At 40.4% G+C, this 20,844-nt stretch overlaps 1 protein-coding gene across 1 annotated transcript in view; it reads right to left on the bottom strand.

Annotated features, from left to right (window-relative positions):
- Positions 1-20,844, bottom strand: part of LOC132400108 (uncharacterized) — a 187,254-nt gene that overhangs the window by 6,492 nt on the left and 159,918 nt on the right. The window contains exon 18 of the mRNA XM_059981185.1: positions 8,771-8,855. Within this exon, the coding sequence (XP_059837168.1) occupies positions 8,771-8,855 (85 nt within the window). The remainder of the gene's footprint in view (positions 1-8,770; positions 8,856-20,844) is intronic.

The following is a 20,844-nucleotide window of genomic DNA, read 5'->3' as shown; positions in this document are numbered from 1 at the left end:
TCGCTGAAGTGATTCTTTCAAGTGAACTGATAATTATGCATGCTTCTTTCAATTCAGTACTCTACATTCAGTGCTCACGATGTCACCTCTAAACTGGAGATTCCAAACGCAGCTTGGATTATATTTTTTTGCAGAACATATCCATTCAATCTGCAAGGGTGACCCTGAACTTCAAGTTGCCTGTTGATATAATTGCCTCCCTTGTGATGGCATCTACATGCTGATACCAGGAAAGATCCTCTGAAATGATAACGCCAAGGAATTTAAAATTACTGAACCTCTCCACCTGATAAGGACCGGCTCATGAACCACCAGCTTCCTCATCCTCTTGTCAATGATAAGCTCTTTTGCTTTGCTGACGTTGTGTGAGAGGTTGCTGTTGTGATGCCATTCAACCTGATTTTCAATCTTCCTCCAATATACTGATTTGTTGACACATTTGATTCAGCATACTTCCTGGATCCTTCTGTCTGTTGCATTCACAGTCACAGCATCCTAGCTTAAATATTGCATTGGAGCTGTATTTAGCCTCACAATCATAAGTAAAAAGCAAATAGAGCAAAGGGCTAAGCACACTGCCTTTTAGTGCACCTGTGCGAATGATGATTGTGCAGATGTTGCTGCCAATCCAAACTGGCTGAGGTTTGCAAGTAAGGAAATTGAGGATCCAGCTTCTCAAGGAGGTATTGAGATCTAGGTGTTGAAGCTTATTGATTAGTTTCCAGGGGATGATAGTGTTGAAGGCTGAGCTATAGTCAATGAAGAGCACCCCAATGAATGCACCTTCACTGTCCAGATGTTTCAGTGCTGAGTGAAGAGCCAACAAAATTGTAATTAGCCAAGTTCAAGTTTATTGTCACTTCACCCATACACATGAATTTTGTAAAACAAAAACAACGTTCCTCTGAACCAAACTGCACAACACTGTATATAGATTTCACATGGTAAGTGATATTACCACAAATAATAAGGTGCATTTAAGACACAAGTTAAAAAGTAAACTGTATAACAGAACTGGCACTTCATAAGTGATGAGATATGGGTTGTGGCAGGGACTTCAGTAGGCTCATGGCCTGGGGAAACATTCCTTGTCTTAATGCTACAGTACCTCCTGCCTGATGGTAAGAGGTCAAAGAGATTGTTGGACAGATGGGAAGGATTATTCATAATGCTTAAGACCCTGAGTGCGCAGTGCCCCTGATAAATATCTCTGAGGGTTGGAAGAGAGACCCTGACGATACTCTCAGCGGTCCTCACAATCCTTTGTAGGGACTCGCGATTAGATGCCTTGCAATTCTCATACTAGATAGTGATGCAGCTGGTCAGTACACTCTCAATGGTGCTTCTGTAGAAATTGGTTAGAATGGGAGGGGGACGGGGGGGGGAATACTCGGTTGACAACCTCCTCAGGGAGTGGAGACACTTCTGTGCTTTCTTGACTAAAGAGATGGAGTTGAGGGAGCAGATATATCATTTGTTATGATCACTCCCAAAAACTTGATGCCAAATCCGTCCACAGAAGAGCCATTTATGTGCAGTGAGGAGTGGTTAGCCTGTACCTTCCTAAAGTCCACAATTACCTCTTTGGTCTTGTCCATGTTAAGATTCAAGTCATTGTGCTTGCACCATCCTACCAGCCACTCTGCCTCCTCTCTGTATGCTGTTTCATCATCATTGTCAATGAGTCTAACCATCAACTGCTACGATGATCTGATTCTCCTCCTGCCTTGGAAATTGCACATGCCTTTTTGTCTGAAGACTGAGTATTTCTACCAGTTCATTCTCCCCCACCCACCCCCCCCCCCCTCCAGATTTCCAGCGTTGGCAGTTCTGTGTATTTCTTTTTCATAGGTCTATCTGAATTACCTTTGTTCTTGTATCTGTTTGTTGTTTATAGTTGCAGTTTGGAGGGGCAGAGCGAAGTCATGATGGCGCTAAACAGCAACTCCTTTGCTTGCATCATTGGAAACAGCTCTATTTCTATCTTTGATATCTCTTTTTTACCTTTACAAGATTCTTTTGAAGACTCAGACCTGAGTTACACTTTGACTTTGGTTCATTATGAGAATGGCATTCACTCTCAGGGCCTCATGTCCGGCCATTTTTGGATATCGCAAGGGCGCAGCCTGGGAGACTAGTTCACCTTCAGGGTGCCGGATTTACATGGCTCTGGAGACGGACTGATTCTAGGCAGTGTCCTGACTGAGGCGTCATGGAAGAATACAGGAGCATGACGCTGTAGGCTGTGTGCCAAGAGACCTAAGCCTTTCTGGGGCCAACTCTCTAGGCACAGAGCTCGGAAAAAGCAATACAACGGACTTTAACATCATAAATCAGTGAGTTGTTTGGTATTTCTCTCCTCTCGCTGTGAAACGGGGACACCTCTTTTTCCCCTATTGAGGAGAGAGAGAGCCTGTGGTATGTTGAATTACCAGGTGAAGGAGTAGCATTTGGGCTACTGCAAGTCTTTATTGATGCTTTGCTGCACGCTTGCATGCTTGGTGGAGGGCGTGGATGCTTTTTTTGCTGGTGGAGGTGGGGTCATTGCCTTGCTGCTTCTTGCGCGTGGGAGGGGTGAGCTGGGGGGCTTCAGGGTCCTAACGTTTAAATGTTATTCATTCTTTGGGGAACTCCTCTGTTTTTGTGGATGTTTGTGAAGATAAAAAATTTGAGGATGAATATTGTATACATTTCTTTGACATTAAATATAACTATTGAAACCTCTGAGCTCCATTGAAATTCCTAGCTTTTCATCATTTCAAAAATATCCTACATTTAAACATAAAATTCTTATTTTCTGGATGACACTGACAAGACCATCATTTATTGCCTAACCCTAATTGTTCTTTAAATTCGGGCAATCTAACTTCTTAAATAGCTGGACTCCTTCTAGTGAAGGAGCTCCCACAATGTCTTTGGGCCGGAAATTCCAAGATTCAGACCCATTGATGATAAAGACCCAGAGATGTATTTTCAAAGCAGGTGGTGTGCATCTTAGGAGGGTAACCTGCAGATAGTATCCCCATGTTGCAGCTGTCATTGTCCCTTTGAGTTGCAGATGTCTGGGAAAGTTATTGCAGTGCATTTTATAATTATTACCCACTGTAGTCAGTGTGATACAGCAGTGGAGAAAATCAAAGTTTAGTGTGGTTCAATGAAAAGGGGTGCTTTATCTTGGCGGTGTCAATCTTGAGAGTTGTTGATATTGCAAGTGCAGAATATTCCACCATAAAGCCATATCACTTTCCTTAGCAATACCTCTGGTTGTAACTCATCCCTCACTGATTCAATGGAAAATCTACCCTTCATAAATTTGTTAAACAATACAGCATTTCTTAAGGCAGTGTTCTCATTGCTCTCTCTGATGCATGCTTAATGATAAGTACATGATCTCTCTATCTACGCGACTATATCACAAAGCTTTCATAGTCTACAGCACCACTGCATCTGACATTTATCCTCATTTAAGACATTGAAACATAGAAAACCTACCGCATAATATAGGTCCTTTGGCTCACAAAGCTGTGCCGAACATATCCTTAACTGAGAAATTACCAAATTACCTAAGGTTACCCATAGCCCTCTGTTTTTCTGAGCTCCATATATCTGTCCAGGATTCTCTTAAAAGACTCTATCGTATTCGCCTCCACCACCATTGCCAGCAGCCCATTCCACGCACTCACCACTCTTGCATAAAGAACTTACCTTTGATATCTCCTCTTTACCTACTTCCAAGCACCTTAAAACTGTGCCCTTTTGTGCTAGCCATTTCAGCTCTAGGAAAAAGCCTCTGACTACCCTCATGATCAATGCCTCTCATCATCTTATACACCTCTATCAGGTCAGCTCTCATCCTCCATTGCTCCAAGGAAAAAAGGCCAAGTTCACTCAACCTATTCTCATAAGGCATGCTCCTCAAACCAGGCAAGATCTTTGTAAATCTCTGAACCCTTTCTATGGTTTCCACATCCTTCCTATAGTGAGGCGACCAGAACTGAACACAGTACTCCAAGTGCGGTCTGACCAGGGTCCTTAAATATCGTAAACTCCAATGCCCTTTTCTCCCACTTGAGTTTCCTCTCTCCCCATCTCGTCCCCACCTCCTATATTCCCTACAGTATTTTAGCCACCTCTTCTGATCTTCAGCTGAAAATCCAACTTTGTCCCCCTATATTCTCTCTTAGAACCCTGATCCTGACATGACATTGACCTGTTGTCACAACTGCTGTGCCTGTTCTTTAGGCAGGAATCTTCACTTAAGTCTGCATCTTTTCTCTTAAATCCAGACTTCCCAATCCACTTGATCTTTCATCCTCCCTCTAAGATCCTAATTCCTCTAGATCCATTCACTGCTAGCTGTCAAAGGCAACACGATTGACTTGATTTTCCAACTCCTCTCACTCACTCATCTTTCCCTATCTGAAATGGTAGAACAATGTTCACTAATTAGTACTCTGGATAGGTTCATCAAACCTACCAAAAACATTATTGCTCTTGTGTACTGGGGACCTAACATCTCATAGAAACTAAATGTCAGCCTTTAGACACATTCTCACATCTACCTCTGAACCATGACCCAAAGATCAGCAGACCATTGTCTCCCAGACAGTCACAGAGCTCATTTCCTTAGATCTTTCTTCTACAGATTCTGACTTCAGATTGTGCCAACCCCACACAGCTCTCTTCTACCTTCTATCCAAGATCCACAAACAGCATTCTCCTAACAGACACATTGCTTCAGTGTCCTCTTGCCAAAACTAAACTTAATGCTTCATAATTAAATTTAATCCTCTCTTTCCTAGCCCAAACTCTTTCCACTTACTTGCATTACACTTGGATAACCTCCATCACTTCAACTGCTTCCAATTCCCTGTCCCATCTTTTTACATGGACAGATAATTCCACTACATCTTCAACCCACATCAGGCTTCATCCATGAACATACACCCAATCAGCCACCAATACACACATTCACCAGGCTAAATGTTCACACATTGAATAACTTCTCATTCCACTCACTTTCTTCAGACCAAAGGTATAGCAAGGGAACTTGCATGGGTCCAAGCTATTTGTCTTTTTGTGGGATACTTCTTTCAATCCCAAGTCTACCTGCTTCAACCATCTTGTTGGTGCTTCCCACTTCTAGCATACATAGAGAATCTGAAAAATTAATTCCATTTACTGCCAATTTTCATATTAGCGTTACCATGATCCATCTCTGACTCCACCCTTCCTTCCCTACATCTCCATCATCATTGACCGTCAGATTGGGTGAGAGTAGAATTAGAGGCCATAAGTTTAGAGTGAATGGTGTAATATATAAGGGAAATCTGAGGGAAAGCTTCTTCAGTCAGAACGTGGTGTGTGCATAGAACAAGCTGCCAGTGGAAGTGGTAGATATGGGTTTAATTGTAATATTGAGAGAATGTTGGGTGGGTAAATGGATGGGGAGGGTTTGGAAGCAGATCAGGTCAGCATGGACTAGATGGGGAAGAAGAGAATGTTTCTGCGCTACGGTACTCTATGGCTCTATCTCAGAAAACAGGCTAACTACAAGCATACTTATAGACTCTCACAGCTATACTTCCTTCCATCAGATCTCCATTCCATTCTTCCACTTCATCCACTTTCATCTTCATGCTTTGATGATGAATCTTCCCACAGAGTTGCCTCTGAACTGTCTTTTTTCCTGAACTGTGCCTTCGTCTTTACAATAGCAGACTACATTTCATCTTTTGCAACACCTCTGTTCTCACCTCCTCTTCTCCTGGACAGAAAAATATACAACTCCCTTGGACCACATGTCTCACACCACCACCCTTAATATTTTACAAACCATATTTTGAAATTTTCACCAGATGCTAGAAGATATCCCCATCAGGCATATTTCCCACTCCCTTCCATTTCAGAGACTGTTCCATTTGCAACTTAGTTTTCTTCTCACCATTGCTACTGACCAACCATCTCAGCATGTTGCACAACCATGGTATTAGCAGTGTTTTACATTTCTTTGATTGTATTATCATCCACTAACTGCCTCTATTAAGCTACTTGATTGTAGACCTCTTACAATCATCTCAACATCAATCCTGTCCTTAACCTATCAAAGATATTTTCTTTGTCCTATCCATCTTACCACCTCTCTGTAACTTAAAGCCTCCATTTTTATTTCTTTCCCAGGTCTGGTGTAGGGACTTTGATCTGCAATATTGACACTGTTTCTCTTTCCATAAATGCTGCTTGGCCTGTTCAGTGTTTCTAGCTTCCAGAATTTTGTGTTTATTATTTCAGATTTCCAGCATGTGCAATTCTTTTAACATTTTCATTCTTTTGCAATTCTGACTTGTGCATTGATGACTGTGCTAAAGTTTTGGAGTATCAAGAGGTGAGTCACTCACTACAACTGTACTTAAGTGACTCATCAAGTTGATGGTGATCCCAGAATATTTATACTGTGTGATATTGAGTATCATGGATAAGCAATGCGACTCTCTCTTGTTGAAGAAGGGCATTACTGGACACTTTGGTGGCATTAACTTTGGTTGCTATTTAGCAGTCCATGCCTTGTTGTTGATTAGAACTTGCTGTATGCAGGCTTGGACTACTTTCTTTGTTGAGATGCTGCAGATGGAAATAAACATTGTGGAACCATCAGGAAACACTCCTCATTCTGAATTTATGATGAAGTTACTTTAAGTGGCTGGACCTAGGAAACTGCCCTGGAGAACTCCTGCAGTAGTGTCCTGCCATTGGGATAAATGATATCTAACAACCACAAACTGCCTTTCCTGCAATATATTACTCCAACCACTGGAATGCTGTTCCCTTCTTGATCATTGACATCCATCCTGCCTGGTCTAAGGAAGAAATCCTTGGACTTAGTTATATTAAACGTCCATCTGCTGCAACTTTGGCCACTCAATTAGCTAGCAATATTCATTTGCAACTTTCTGTTCTCAATTGCGCTACTTACTGAGTGAGGATGCAATTTTCTTCACCCAAGTACAGTGAAATGCTTTTGTTTTCTGGGGATTAACTGAAATAATATTATATATAGCCCAAATACCTGCAGATAGGTCATTGTGATGGTGACTGAGGTTCAAAATATGTACTTCATTCTTGAAAACTTATTTCATTTTTTTTGAGAAAACTCACTACTTATGCTCCCACTCAGATAGTGCGATAAGTGATAACTTCAGTAAGGCAAAAGTTATTTCCGAAGTTTGTACCATTACTTCCCTAGGTTGACTTGGGAAAATAATTGGAACAAGATGGAGGCATGACACAGCTTGCAGCGGCCACTCCAGAGCTGATTATCTGTTATTTGTGAAGTGGGGCGCCGTGCGCAATCATAATTGATTGAAAACGGACGCAGGAGCACGGAGAAACATCAGGAAATCTCCAGGAAGACCTTCTTCGTTGCTGCTGCTGCTGTGAGGTCAGGGACTTTGCTGGGAAGAACAGGCCCCCAGTCCTTAGGGTCGTGTTGCTGATGGCCATTGGCGGGGCCATCTTAATATGCTTGGCAGAGGATGGTGCTTGGAGAAGCTGTGCCGGAGGAGATGGTCATCGGTTCGGAGGTTCGATGGACTCGGAGTCCGCTGCGGTCAGGTCGCTTTCATTGTGTGCTGCGTCTGTGGGGCTGAGTCGGGCGGCGCCGTGGAAGTCCATAGCGGGGGTATTCCCTTCTGCTGCCGGCGTGAGATGGCGAGTCTGTCGGGACCCTAGGGACATGTGGAAACTGTGTGGTGATTTCATTGAACTTTTAGTCCTTTAACACCTTTGGACTATTTTTACTGTGCCCGTGGTCCGTTTTTTTTTATCAATTATGCTATTGGTTGCACTGTTGTAACTATGTGGTTTTGTGCAGGTCTTGTAGCTTTAGTTTTTGGTCTTGTTTGTCTGGTGGATTTAGAACTCCTTTCTGGGGAACGCGCTAAGACGGTAGAGCGATATTAATACGCGGCAGCCTCTCCGGACTCTGGATTGGGGATTGCCATATGTTATGTGGATTTTCTGGTGTAGCCTGTTCTGTCATATGCTTTTGTGATATCATTCTGGAGGAATGTTGTCTCATTTTTTAACTGCTTGCATTTGTGGTTTCTAAATGACAATAAACTGGATCTGAATTATTCTCAATATTGCATTTTCATATTTTGGGTGATTAGTAGTTTTCAAAGCTTGTGATCTCTACTAAGAAGGACCAGATCAGCTGGCAGTTAAAAACACCTACAGATAACCTCACCCAGGTCACACATCATCCTGATTTAGAAATATATTGGTGGTCATCATTAAAACTAAATCCTGGAACTCACTGACCATGTGTAGGCCTCTGTTAGTCTCGATAGACCGTGGATTTGCACCTTGGAAAGTTTCTAGGGCGCAAGCCTGTGCAAGGTTTTTTTATATGGAAGACTGGCAGTTGCCCAAGCTGCAAGATTCCCCTCTCCATGCCACTGATGTTGTCCAAGGGTAGGGCATTACTCACTGCCCATAGGCACTGTGGGAATGCCTTCACCAAAGTCTGTGCTAGTTAAAGGCAGTGGCTCATCACCACATTGTCAGACAATGAGTGATGGGCAACAATGCTAGATTTATCAGCTCACACAGATCCCAAAAAAGAACAAAAATATAACAATTAAAAACATTTATTTGTATACATTTTGTATGCATGAAATAGGGCAAAGCAAGAATATCAATTTATGTAAAGGAAATTAGCAAATGTACAAAAACAAGATAATTAAATTATCTCCCATGTTAAAATATTAACCTGATGTGTGTGCTTCAGCTGAAGGAACTCTATCCTTCTCTCCTCTTCTGTTCTTTTTAAGAATAGTTGATCTTGATGGGGTTTCCTGATATAATAGACAACAAAACAATCAAGAATAACACAAATTGAATAACTAAAAACACAAAGAACTAAATGTCAGAACTACTTAACCAACCAATGAAATATATAGAATAAATTAACTGTGCCTTACATGATTGAGAGAACAATTAATTTTATATTTAAGTAATTTAACTAGCTAGGTTTGCAACAAACCATCTGAAAGCCCTTTGTGGTTAAAGGTGCACTTCACAATTTTGTTGAATAGTTATTAAATAATATTAAACATTTTTTAACATGCTGATAGACAATTAAATTAAAACTTACTAAGCCCTCATAGCTCTTCTCTCCAATTCACCAACAACAACAGTGCCACCACCCTTTCTAGATGCAGATGCTCAAGTAAACAGAAAACATACATCATATGGAGTGGATCCACCATAATGACACTGTGTTAAGTGATGTAATAGTGAGATGCTATGGTTCAGAACAATCGACTTTGCGAATTGACCACTTTCAAAGGCAACTGAACCACTTCAAAAAAATCTTCCTGAAGCTAGGCCACTATCATCAACTCTCCTTTCTTCTGCACCTTGTTCTAATAGTTTCTTCTACTCTGGTCCTTACAATGTGAAAACATAAACAGTATGCAACTTGAAGTTTTATGGCAATTTGCAAACTTCAATGAACATGTAAACACATATGAGGAGAATACAAACTTTCTCTAGTTTGTTAAGGAAATGACTATTGTAATTCCTCATAAGAAATTCTTTAACAGATCATTTAAAAAGTAAGAAGTAGAAGTAGGAGCCCAATGAGTCTTTGAACTTGTTCCACAATAAGACCATTTCCTCCAGCAATATTTCCTAGTAGTGAATGCAGGGTTTTACGGAACCTAATGTTACCACTATTTTCTCATGTTTTTGTGAAAAATATTAAAACTCTGCCTTTTGCAGGGTGGATATGAGGTAGATTTCCTCATGTGGGAGAATATGAAACTAAAGGCAACTGTTTCATATAAAGGATCAATCTTCTAAGGCAGAGATGAGGTAACATATTTCCTTTCAGATGATCAAATGTCCTTTTAACTCCCTTTCTCAAAAGGCAGTGGAAACAATCTTTGGATATTTGAAGACAGACATGGATAAATTATTGATAAGCATGATTGTAATAGGTTACTGGGAGTATACAGTATGGGCTACAGTCAAGGGATAGAAGTAGATGCAAGAAGATAGAAGTGAAATAACAATCAGCCATGATTTTATTTGAATGGTGTAACAGACACAGGAGGAATGAATGGCCAACTTGACTTCAATTATTTACACTTATATTTGTAATGTATGGGTCTATTTCTTTTAGAGGAACAACTCCCCTTAGCACTACATATGGACTGATAACTTACCTATGTGCACTGATCTGTTGCCTGTGCATGCTCTCTTGGTACAATGTGAATCCACCAGTTAATCTCATCTCATCTCCCACATGTGTGTTTTTATTTTAATTGATATATATTTGTACAGATACTACAAATTGGCAACAAGTACGAACCTGATTACCAAAGAGTATCACCAACTGCACCAACATTTATAGAACGACAGACTTCGGAGAGAGACAGCGAGAGGACAGTATGAAGAAGGTCGTCACAGACACTAACAAAAGGCATGAGTAAATGCATAATACAGAATGAGAGATACACAACTAGCAAAGTTAAAGTGAAAATAACATGATGGCCTTCATCAGGAAAGTTGATGAATTTGATAGTGCTAATGAAGACTGGGAATTGTACATTGATGGGATTGAATTGTATTGTATTGATGTGGATGAGGAAAAGGAAGCTTATACGCTTCTTAGCTTAATGGGCGCCTAAACATATAAGCTTTTATGCAACGTAGTAACTCCTGAAAAGCCAGCAAGCAAGAGGTTTGATGAAATTGTTACAAAATCAATTTTACAAAATCTCTTGAGCCCTAAACCACTGGTAATAGCTGAGAGATTTAGATTTAACAGAAGGAAACAGTCAAAGGATGAAAGCATTTCTGAATACATGGCAGATCTGCGCAAACTTTCTGAATACTGTGACTTTAGAGATGGACTTTCTGATGCATTAACAGACGGGCTTGTATGTGGCATGCATAGTCAAAGCACTCAAAAGAGGCTACTGTCTGAAAGAGATCTAACCTTAGAATGAGCACTGACCATTGCAATATTCTTCGAGACTGCAGAAAAGGATGCAGCAGACTACAGAAAAAGAGATTAGAATGTGAAATGCACAAAATATCCCTGAATGGTGCAAAAAGCATCATGTGGCAAGTCCTCTCATGATGCAAATGACTGTTGGTTCAAAGAAGTTTACAGAAAGTGTCACTGACAAAGTCACAGAGTGTGTAAATCAGACAAAAAAACACAAAGAGAAAAATCACACAAAGTGAAAAGTGTCAAACAGAAAACCAAACAAGTGCATAAAGTAACTCAATGTGCCACTGAATCAGACCACAGTCAGACAAAGGTGAGCTCTTATGCCTAGAACTTCATAGCATTACAGAAGCAGCAGTACAATAGATATATCTGGTGTAAAACTGAAAATGGAGCTAGACACAATGTCAGCTTTGTCTATAATTTCAGAGGCTGACTACAACAGACTGTTTTTGAAGATACCATTAGAAATGACTTCAGTGACGCTCAAGACCTACACAGGTGAAAAAGTGTCTTCTGGTGTGTGGAGGGATATGTGCCAGGTGCAGGTCAGTGGGACTAGGCAGAAAAATGGTTCGGCACAGCCAAGAAGGGCCTGTTTCTCTGTTGTAATGTTCTATGGTTCTAAAGGCAAAATGAAAGTGAATGTGATGTAAAATACAACAATTAGAGCTTTATGTATTTAAAAGTAGAGGGCCAGCACTTTTTGGATGGGAATGTCAACAGTTTTGGGCCCCATATCTCAAAAAGAATATGTTGTCAGTGGAGCAAGTCTAGAGGAGACTCACAAGAATGATTCTGGGAATGAAGGACTAGATAGGATAGATAAGGAGAGGATGTTTCCTATTGTGGGGCATCCAGAACTAGAGGGCACAACCTCAAAATTGAGGGCAACCTTTTACAACAGAGGTAAGGAGTAATTTTTTTTAGCCAGAGTGGTGAATCTGTAAAATTCTCTGTTGCAAACTGTGGTGGAGGTCAAATCTGTGGATGTATTTAAGGCAGAGATTGATGATTTCCTGGTTGATCAGGGCATCAAAGGATATGGCGAGAAGGCAGGTGCATGGGATTGGGTGGGATCCGTGATCAGCCATGATGGAATGGTTTGATGGCTGAATAACTTACTTCTGCTCCTATGTTTTACAGTCAAAGTTCTCAATGTGTAATCAACAGGCAACTGCAGCCCAAATGGTAGCACTAACCAAAGACTGTCACAGCTGCTTAAAAGCTAATAAGAAGGTGTTTGAAAAGGGTATTGGTAAACTCAAGGGTACGAAGGCCAGAATTGAACTGGTTGAAGTAGTACCACCAAGATTCCACAAAGCGCATCAGTGCCTATGCACTATGTCCTAAAGTGGAGTCTGAACTGCAGAGCTTGGAAGCATCTGGCATTCTCGCCAAGGCTGAATGGAATGATTGGGCTGCACTTATTGCCCCGGTGATCAAGAAAAGGAAGGCCGGACGTTTGTATATACGAGGACTTCAAAGAGAGCATCCACCCTACTGTGTAATAACCCTCCCATGAATAGGAGATATTTTTGCATCTTTGGCAGGTGGGGAGAGGTTTTAAATGACTGACTTGTCATAAACCTATCTGGAGTTTGAGGAGTCAAGCAGGAAGTTTCTCCCAACTAACACTCACAAGGGACCGTTCCAGTATAATTGTCTTATCTTTGGTGTTGTATCAGCTCCAGCAATTTGGCAAAGAGCAAAGGAACAAAGCTCCAATATATCCCACGAACACAATGTTACCTTGATGACATCATTGTGACTGGCAAGAATAATGAACAACACCTTTAGAACCTTGGTAAAATGCTTACCAGACTGAGTAAGTATGGTCTGTGTGCTAAGAGAGAGAAATGTGAGTTTTTAAAAAATGCAATCTCATATTGTGGACATGTCATTGACAAGAGAAGACTGAAGCAGTGCTGTAGGCACCAGCTGGAAAATGTGTCACAACTCAGGTCATACTTGGGACTGGTAAACTACTACCACCAGTTTCTCCCAAATATTGCAACAGTGCCGCACCAATTTAACACACTGTTGCAGATAGGAGCAAAGTAGGAATGGTTAGAAAGATGTGAAAGAGCATTGAAGGAAGGAAAGAACTGCTCACTTATATGACCCAACTTTGCCCATCAGATTGGTGTGCGATGTGTCCCCTTATGGCATTGGTACCATTTTGTCACAGACAATAGATGGAATCTGAACATCTGATTGCATTTGCTTCAAGATCATTGACGAATGCAGAATGCAACTATACACAGATTGACCAAGAGGGCCTTCGTCTAGTATGGGGAATAAAGAAGTTCCTCCACTACCCTTATGGATAAAGGTTTCCATTAATGACAGATCATCAGTCCCTTGTGTCCATTTTCAATCCCAGGAAGGGAATCCCACTGATGATTGCTACCTGGTTACAAGGTTGGGCACTTTTTCTAGGAACCCACTCTTATGACATAGAGTTTAAGTGTACGCTGATGGCTTGTCTTGTCTTCTGCTGTTGGCAACTGAAGAAGTCTTTATACTGTGTCCCAGAAGAAGTATTTCACACAGCATTGGTGGACCAGATTCCGGTAACAAATTCTGAAATACAACAAGGACTGACTAAATATTGTCAAAAGTGTATGACATCACCATACAAGGATAGCCAGCTCATGGTAATCCTATGTTTCACAAGTTGTCAGTGAGATGAGACTAACTGTCTGCATGTCAAAGAACACTGATGTGTATGTCTCATGTTGTGGTTGCCTCTAAACTGTGCACCAGATGATTAGAGAATCTGCATGAAGGACACCTGGGTACAATAAAGTTGAAGAATCTCACTAGGAGCTATGTGTGGTGTCTGAGAATAGATAGACTGAATGAAGACTTGGTCAAAAGCTTTTTGGGATGCTATAAAGTTCATAATACATCCTAAAGGCACCGTTACACCCTTGGGAGTGGCCATCCTCACCCTGGCAAAGAGTACATATTGACTTTCCTAGGTCACTCATGGCATCCATGTCTCTGATTGCTGTGGATGCCTTTGAAGTCATACCACATCAAAAAAGACTGTTTCTGCTCTGAGGACCATCTTTGCCCGAAATGGCTTACCTGAACAAATTTTGAGTGACAACGGATCACAATACATGTCAGAAGAGTTCAGACTATTCATGAAGAAAAATGGCATCAAACATTTAAAGTCAGCTCTGCTGCACCCAGCAACAAATGGGTTAGCTGAAAGGTTTATCCCAACCTTCAAGAAGTCCATTGAAATTATGGACAAGGAGGACATTTCTCTACAGCACGATTTCCTTTTTGTGTATCAGAACTCTGTTCATGCGATGACAAATCAAGTACCTGCACTGCTGTATGTGAGAAGGAATCTGAGATCTCAGATAGACCTCCTGAAACCAGATCTATGGAGGGAAGTGCAAAATAAAACAGTTCAGCCAGTTGTCAAGTGAAGCAGCAAAGAGCTTCATGATTGAACAGGAAGTCCTGGCATGTGATTACCAAGAAGACAAGTGGACACCTGTTAGGATAGCTATAAGAACTGGACCACAGATATGAACTGTGAATGTTGGAGATCATACATGGAGACATCATATGGACCAGGTACTGGATGCTCAGCCAAAGAACACACCTGAGTCAACTGCAAGCAACAAAACTGGCATATTACAGCCACTAGAATTACCTCTCAGTGAGGATCATGTCACTAACAGCATGACACCTGCAACAGAGAAAGTTGTCTTTGACACAACACCTACCAAACCTGATGCCACTCCACAGGTCCAGAGGCACTATCCTGCAAGAACCAAAGCACCAACCAAAAAGTTGATTCTTTAGTATACTGAAGTCAGTTATGGACTGTCATTGTGAAAGCATGTTAAGTTGAATATAGGTTGTTCAAAGGTATTTTAATGTCAGAAAAATGCATACATTATACATCCTGAAAGTCTTTTTTCTTTGCAATCATTCATGAAAACAGAGGAGTGCCCCAAATAATGAATGACAGTTAAATGTTAGAAACCCAAATACTAAAGAGATTGATGGGTTTTTGTTGAGAAGCTATTTCCTCAGGGTGGGTATTGAGGATCAGGGAGTATGAATTTAAGAGTAAATAATTGAAGTCAGGATGGCCATTAGGCCCCCTGTGCTTGTTACACCATTCAAATAAGATCATGGCTTATTATATTATTATTATTGTGGGACTAGGTGAGATTAAAGGTTCGGCACGGACTAGGAGGGCCAAGATGGCCTGTTTCCGTGCTGTGATTGTTATATGGTTATATTTGTCTTTTATCTACTTGCATCTACCTCTATCACTTGACTGTAGCCCATACTGTGTACTCCTAGTAACCTATTACAATCATGCTTATCAATGATTTATCCATGTCTGTCTTAAATATCCAAAGATTATTTCCATTGCCTTTTGAGGAAGGGAGTTACAAGGACATTTAATCATCTGAAAGAAAATATTTTACTTCATCTCTACCTCAGAAGATTTATCCTTTATATGAAACAGTTGTCCTTAGTTTCACAATCTCCCACAAGTGGAAAGTTACCTCATTAAGTTTCTGGGTGTTAAGATCCCTGAGGATCTAGCCTGGTTCCAAAATACCGATGCAGCTATAAAGAAGGAGTCTGAAGAGATTTGGTTTGAGGGGCTTGGTTTCTCCCCAAAGACAGTCGAAAACTTCTACAGATGTGCTGTAGAGAGCATTCTGATGGGCTGCATCACTGTTTGGTATGGGGCGGGGGGGGGGGGGTTGCTGCTGCACAGGACTATAAAAAAGCTACAGAAAGTTGTAAAATTAGTCAGCTCCATCTTGGGTACTACCCTCCGTAGTATCCAAGACATCTTCAAGGAGCAGTATCTGAGAAAGGCAGCATCCATTATTAAGGATCCCCATCACCCAGGGCATGCCTTCTTCACATTGTTACTGTCGGGAAAGAGGTACACAAGCCTTAAGGCACACACTCAGCGATTCAGGAAAAACTGGGAGGGGGAGAGAGGGGGGTAGGGAGAGGGAGAGGGAGAACAAACATAAGATGCATTATCCAAGACTACTCACATCATTCTGTGTTTAACCTACCTTGGTATTTATGCTGAAATAGCCAACTTTACCCCAAAACTTCATATCCAATGAATGCCAGCATTCCACTTGAATTTTTGTTTATTTTCTTTACTGCTCCATGACGTTTTAATTATCAATATGCATGGACCCACATTTTTTTTTACCACATACAGAATAGTAGTTTCTTTCAGTTTTAAGCCTGAGGTATGTGGTCTTTCTATGTTTTTGCCTATTCATTCTTTTCCACTGATTCCCCTCAGTTATTTGTACTTCCATCTACACTGCTTAAAATGTTGCCTATCATCATATCATTACCAATGTTGTATGACTCTTTCTATCTCACCATTAAAGACATTTATGAACCATTCTCGTCCCATCATAAATACTTGAGAGTTATCACTTATTTATATTCTCACTCAACCTGGCCTTTATAATACAGCATAGTACAGGCCATTTGACTCGTGATGTTCTGCCAAACTTTTAACCTATATTCAAGTTTGCTAACAACACCACTATCATAGGCTGAATCAAAGGTGGTGGCAAATCAACATATATGAAGGTGATTGAAAATCTGCTTGAATGGTGCCAGAACAACCACCTTTTTCTCAACCTCTTATTTACCCTTCAACCATCAGGCTCTTGAATGAAAGAGGATAACTTCACTCAACTTCACTTGCCCCCATCATGGAAATGGTCCCAAAACTGATGGACTCACTTTGAAGGACTCTTCGTCTCATGTTTTCAGTATTTATTGTTTAATTATTTATTATTATATAATACTCTGGTTTAAGACCATGTTTTATTTCATTAATACAGTTATGCTGTTGGGCATTTTAGTTTATTTTCTGCAGATTTTCTCAATGCAAATCTATATAAAAGAAAATGTTCCTTTAATTACATTATACAATCGAGTATTTCATTTTGAAATTTAAAATTAAAATTCAGTTTATTAAGTTAGGCTTGTTGTAAGTAGCCAGTAAGATTCAGCTTGTTAACATTTTTGCCAGTAAGATGCCTGGAGGAAAAAAAAAATGGGAGGGGGTAGCCATTTTCTACAGAAAGTGTACAGATGGAGTTTCACAAAAGAAGGAGAATGAAAATGGACACCAAACAGAGTGAAAGAACACGGTGAAACACTCACAGAACCAATTTGGTAGGACAAATATAGATGCCAGAAAATTCTTGTGCAGACTATAGTCTCATGGAGAAAGTGCAGATAACTTTTAGTTAGCTGGCTAGCATATGATTTAGGAGAAAATTCAACGTCTTTTTCCTTTGATGTTGCGTGGAGACTTTTTGAGCTTGGACTCTTTTTTTCAGTGCAGATCTGTTTTGGTACTGTGAGTAAATGAGTGAAGCAAACTGGAATGATTATGTGACAATGAGCTCCAACGATTACATGCATGTTATAGACTAATATATATGTGATGGACCCTTTTCTTTGTTTTGTTTATTATAGTTTAAAATATTATGCCATACAATTTCAATCTACATTTTTACTTGTGTAAGCTAAATTACTATTTCCTGGTGAACAGTAAATTTGCATAGGTGTATCAGTATTCATACAGGTGATTGTGTTATCTTCCCTTACAAAAACAATCACTTTTATGTTCTATGTTTATCTGAATCATATCCATCCTACGCCTGTTTATTTACTGGCAATGACACTTTCATTGTTAGTCCCATGCATTGTAGAGTTATGTTGTTGTTAATTTATATTCACAGTAATAGCTAATTCATTGCGAGCCTATAATGAGAGGGTTACCATTATTTCTTCCTTTTTGCAGTTGCACAGTTTCTTGTTTTTTGCACACTGGCTGAATGCCCAAGTTGATGCAGTCTTATATTGATTCTATTATGGTTATTATTCTATAATGGATTTATTGAGTATGCCCACTAGAAAATCTCAAGATTATATATGGTGACCTATATGTAAGTTGATAATAAATTTACTTTGAACTTTACTCTAAGATTAATATAACCCTTCCCTCTCACATTGCTCTCCTTTTTCTTTCATCCATGTGTCTATTCAGGGTCTCTTAAATGTCCCTAACATATCAACCTCTTCCACTACCCTGGCAGCAGGCTCCAGACACCCACCACCTTCTAGGTAAAAAAAACCTCCAACATCTCCCCTATACTTTCCTCTAGTCACATTAAAATTATGCCCTCTTGTATTAGTCATTCTGTCTTGGAAATAAAAACATTGACTGTCTACTTTATCTTATGTCTCTTATACATCTCTATCAAGTCAGCCCTTATCCTCCGTTACTCCAAAGAGAAAAACCTAGCTCACTCAATCTTTCCTCATAAGACATGCTTTCTCAATACCCTGAGTAAATCTTCACTGAAACTTCTCTAAAGGTTCCACATCCTTTCTATAATTAGGAAATCAGAACTGAACACAATACTTCAAGTGTGATCTAAGTAGAGCTTTCTAGAGCTCACAGTTCCTGAAATCAATTCTGAACTAATGAAGGCCAAAATGCCTTATACCATATGCCTTCTTAACCATTCCATCAACTCAAGGGACTTATGGGCATGGACTACAAGATCCCTTTATTCCTCCACACTGCTAAGAACCCAGTCATTAGCTCTTTAATCTGCCTTCAAATTCAACCTTCCTAAGTACATCACTTCTTATTTTTCTGGATTGAACTCCTTCCACTTCTCAGCCCAGCTCTGTATCCGAACAATGTTTAGTTGTAACCTATGAGAATCTTCTACACCAACCACAACACTACCAACCTTTGCATCATCTTACTAAAGATAATGCAAACTTACTAAATTACCCTTCTGTTTCCTCTTCCAAGTCATTTGTAAACATTACCAGGAGCAGGGGGTCCCAGGGCAGATCCCTGTGGAATAATGCTAGTCACTGACCTCCAGACAGAAAATGCTCCATCTACTACCACCTTTTACCTTTTTGGGAAAGTTTCCCTAGATTGCATGCCTCCTTGCTTTCTGAATAAGATTATCATAAGAACCTTTGTCGAATGCCTTATTAAAATCCATATACAAGAACCATATTAATAGTCATCAATTTGTTTTGTCACTTCCTCAAAGAATTCAATCAGGCTCATGAGGCATAACCTGCTCCTCTCAAAGACATGCTGATTATTCCTAATCAGACCATGTTTCTTTAAATGCACATTAATCCATTCTTTACAAATCTTCTCCAGCAGTTTCCCCAACAGTGACATCAGAATCACCAGACAATAATTCCTGGGATGATCCCTATTACTTTCCTTGATCAATGGAACAATTCCACCCTCCAGTCCTCTGGTACTACTCACACAGTCAGTGAGGATGGAAAGAGCGTCGTCAAAGGTGCAGCGATTTCTTGATTTGCATCCTGTTGTAACATGGGATATATTCCGTCCAGCTCCAGGGACTAATCTATCCTAATTTTTCTCAAAAGTTCCAGCACACCTTCTTCCTTAAACCCAACATATTCCAGCAAAATATTCATTAATGACCTCCTGTACCTCTAATTCCAGGCACATTTCCTTCTTTTTTCCCTGATCAGTGATCACTCTCGTCTTCCTCCTTTCTTCATATATGTAAAAGACACCTTGGGACTTTCCTTAATCCTACTCGCCAAGTCCCTTTCTTGTTTTCCTAACTTCCCTTTGAGCTCCTTCCTGGCTGCCTTGTCTGATCTTTGCTTCCTAAACCTCAGGTATGCTTCTTTCTTTCTCTTGATGAGATGTTCTACATCTCTTGCCCTCCATCCTTCCCCTGCTCCAATGGGACAAACCTATCCACAACCCCATGCAAGGGATTCCTAAACAATTTCCACATTTCTGTTGTGTACAGGTCAGCTAGAGGAGATGCATACTGGATCTCATACTAGGCAATGAACCTGGTCAGATGATAGATCTCTTGGGGGATGAGCATTTTAGACACAGTGACCACAACTCCCTAGCCTTTAGCATGTTGCTTATTTTCCTGAGTACATCTGTTCCCAATTTCTGCTCCCAGGTTCCTACCTAACAGAATCATAATTTGCCTTTCCCCAATTTAATACCTGCTCCTATTTCTGACAAGGCTATGTCTATGTTCAAGGTTAGGGAATTGGGGTCACTGTGTCTGAAATGCTCATCCACCAAGAGGTCTGTCATCTGACCAGGTTTATTGCCTAGTACGAGATCCAGTTTGGCCTTTCCTCTAGATGGCCTGAACATGCATAGTAGCCAGGGATACATTCTCATTGCTCTAATTAGACACTAAGAAAGAAACAGAAACTTGACAGAAATCTCAACCTAGACTCAGCCTCTTCTGTCAAAGTCTCTTGAGCCAAAGCATTTATCCCTGTTTTCTGCAGATTTGCCAACTTCCTTGGAAGGGCAATGAATTGCCTTTGATTATACAAAGTTCAACGTCAGCTTAGAATTTAGTAACTGCTTTATAGAAGTTCATCTCTGAGCATGCATAGACTCCCACTTCCTCCACGCCCCTCAATTCACTACATTAGTCCTTTCAGGTTTATCTTGTGCAAATATTCTTTATTTACTTTGACTCTCACTGATGAATTGATTTTTCCTTTGGATTATGGTTCTGGGACACATAGCCATTCATTGATTTTGATTCTGATATCATAGATGATGTTTGCTATCACATTTGGCAGAAAAGAAAATCACATTAGGCAGAAAATGGTGTTGGGTAGACTGATGGGACTGAAGGCTGATAAATCCCCAGGGTCTGATGGTCTGCATCCTAGGGTACTTAAGGAGGTGGCTCTAGAAATCGTGGATGCAT

Source organism: Hypanus sabinus, chromosome 9 (assembly GCF_030144855.1).
Source record: "Hypanus sabinus isolate sHypSab1 chromosome 9, sHypSab1.hap1, whole genome shotgun sequence".
Classification (NCBI taxonomy): Eukaryota; Metazoa; Chordata; class Chondrichthyes; order Myliobatiformes; family Dasyatidae; genus Hypanus; species Hypanus sabinus.
Note: the sequence above shows the minus strand (reverse complement) of the source record. Positions and strands in the feature narration are given on the sequence as shown.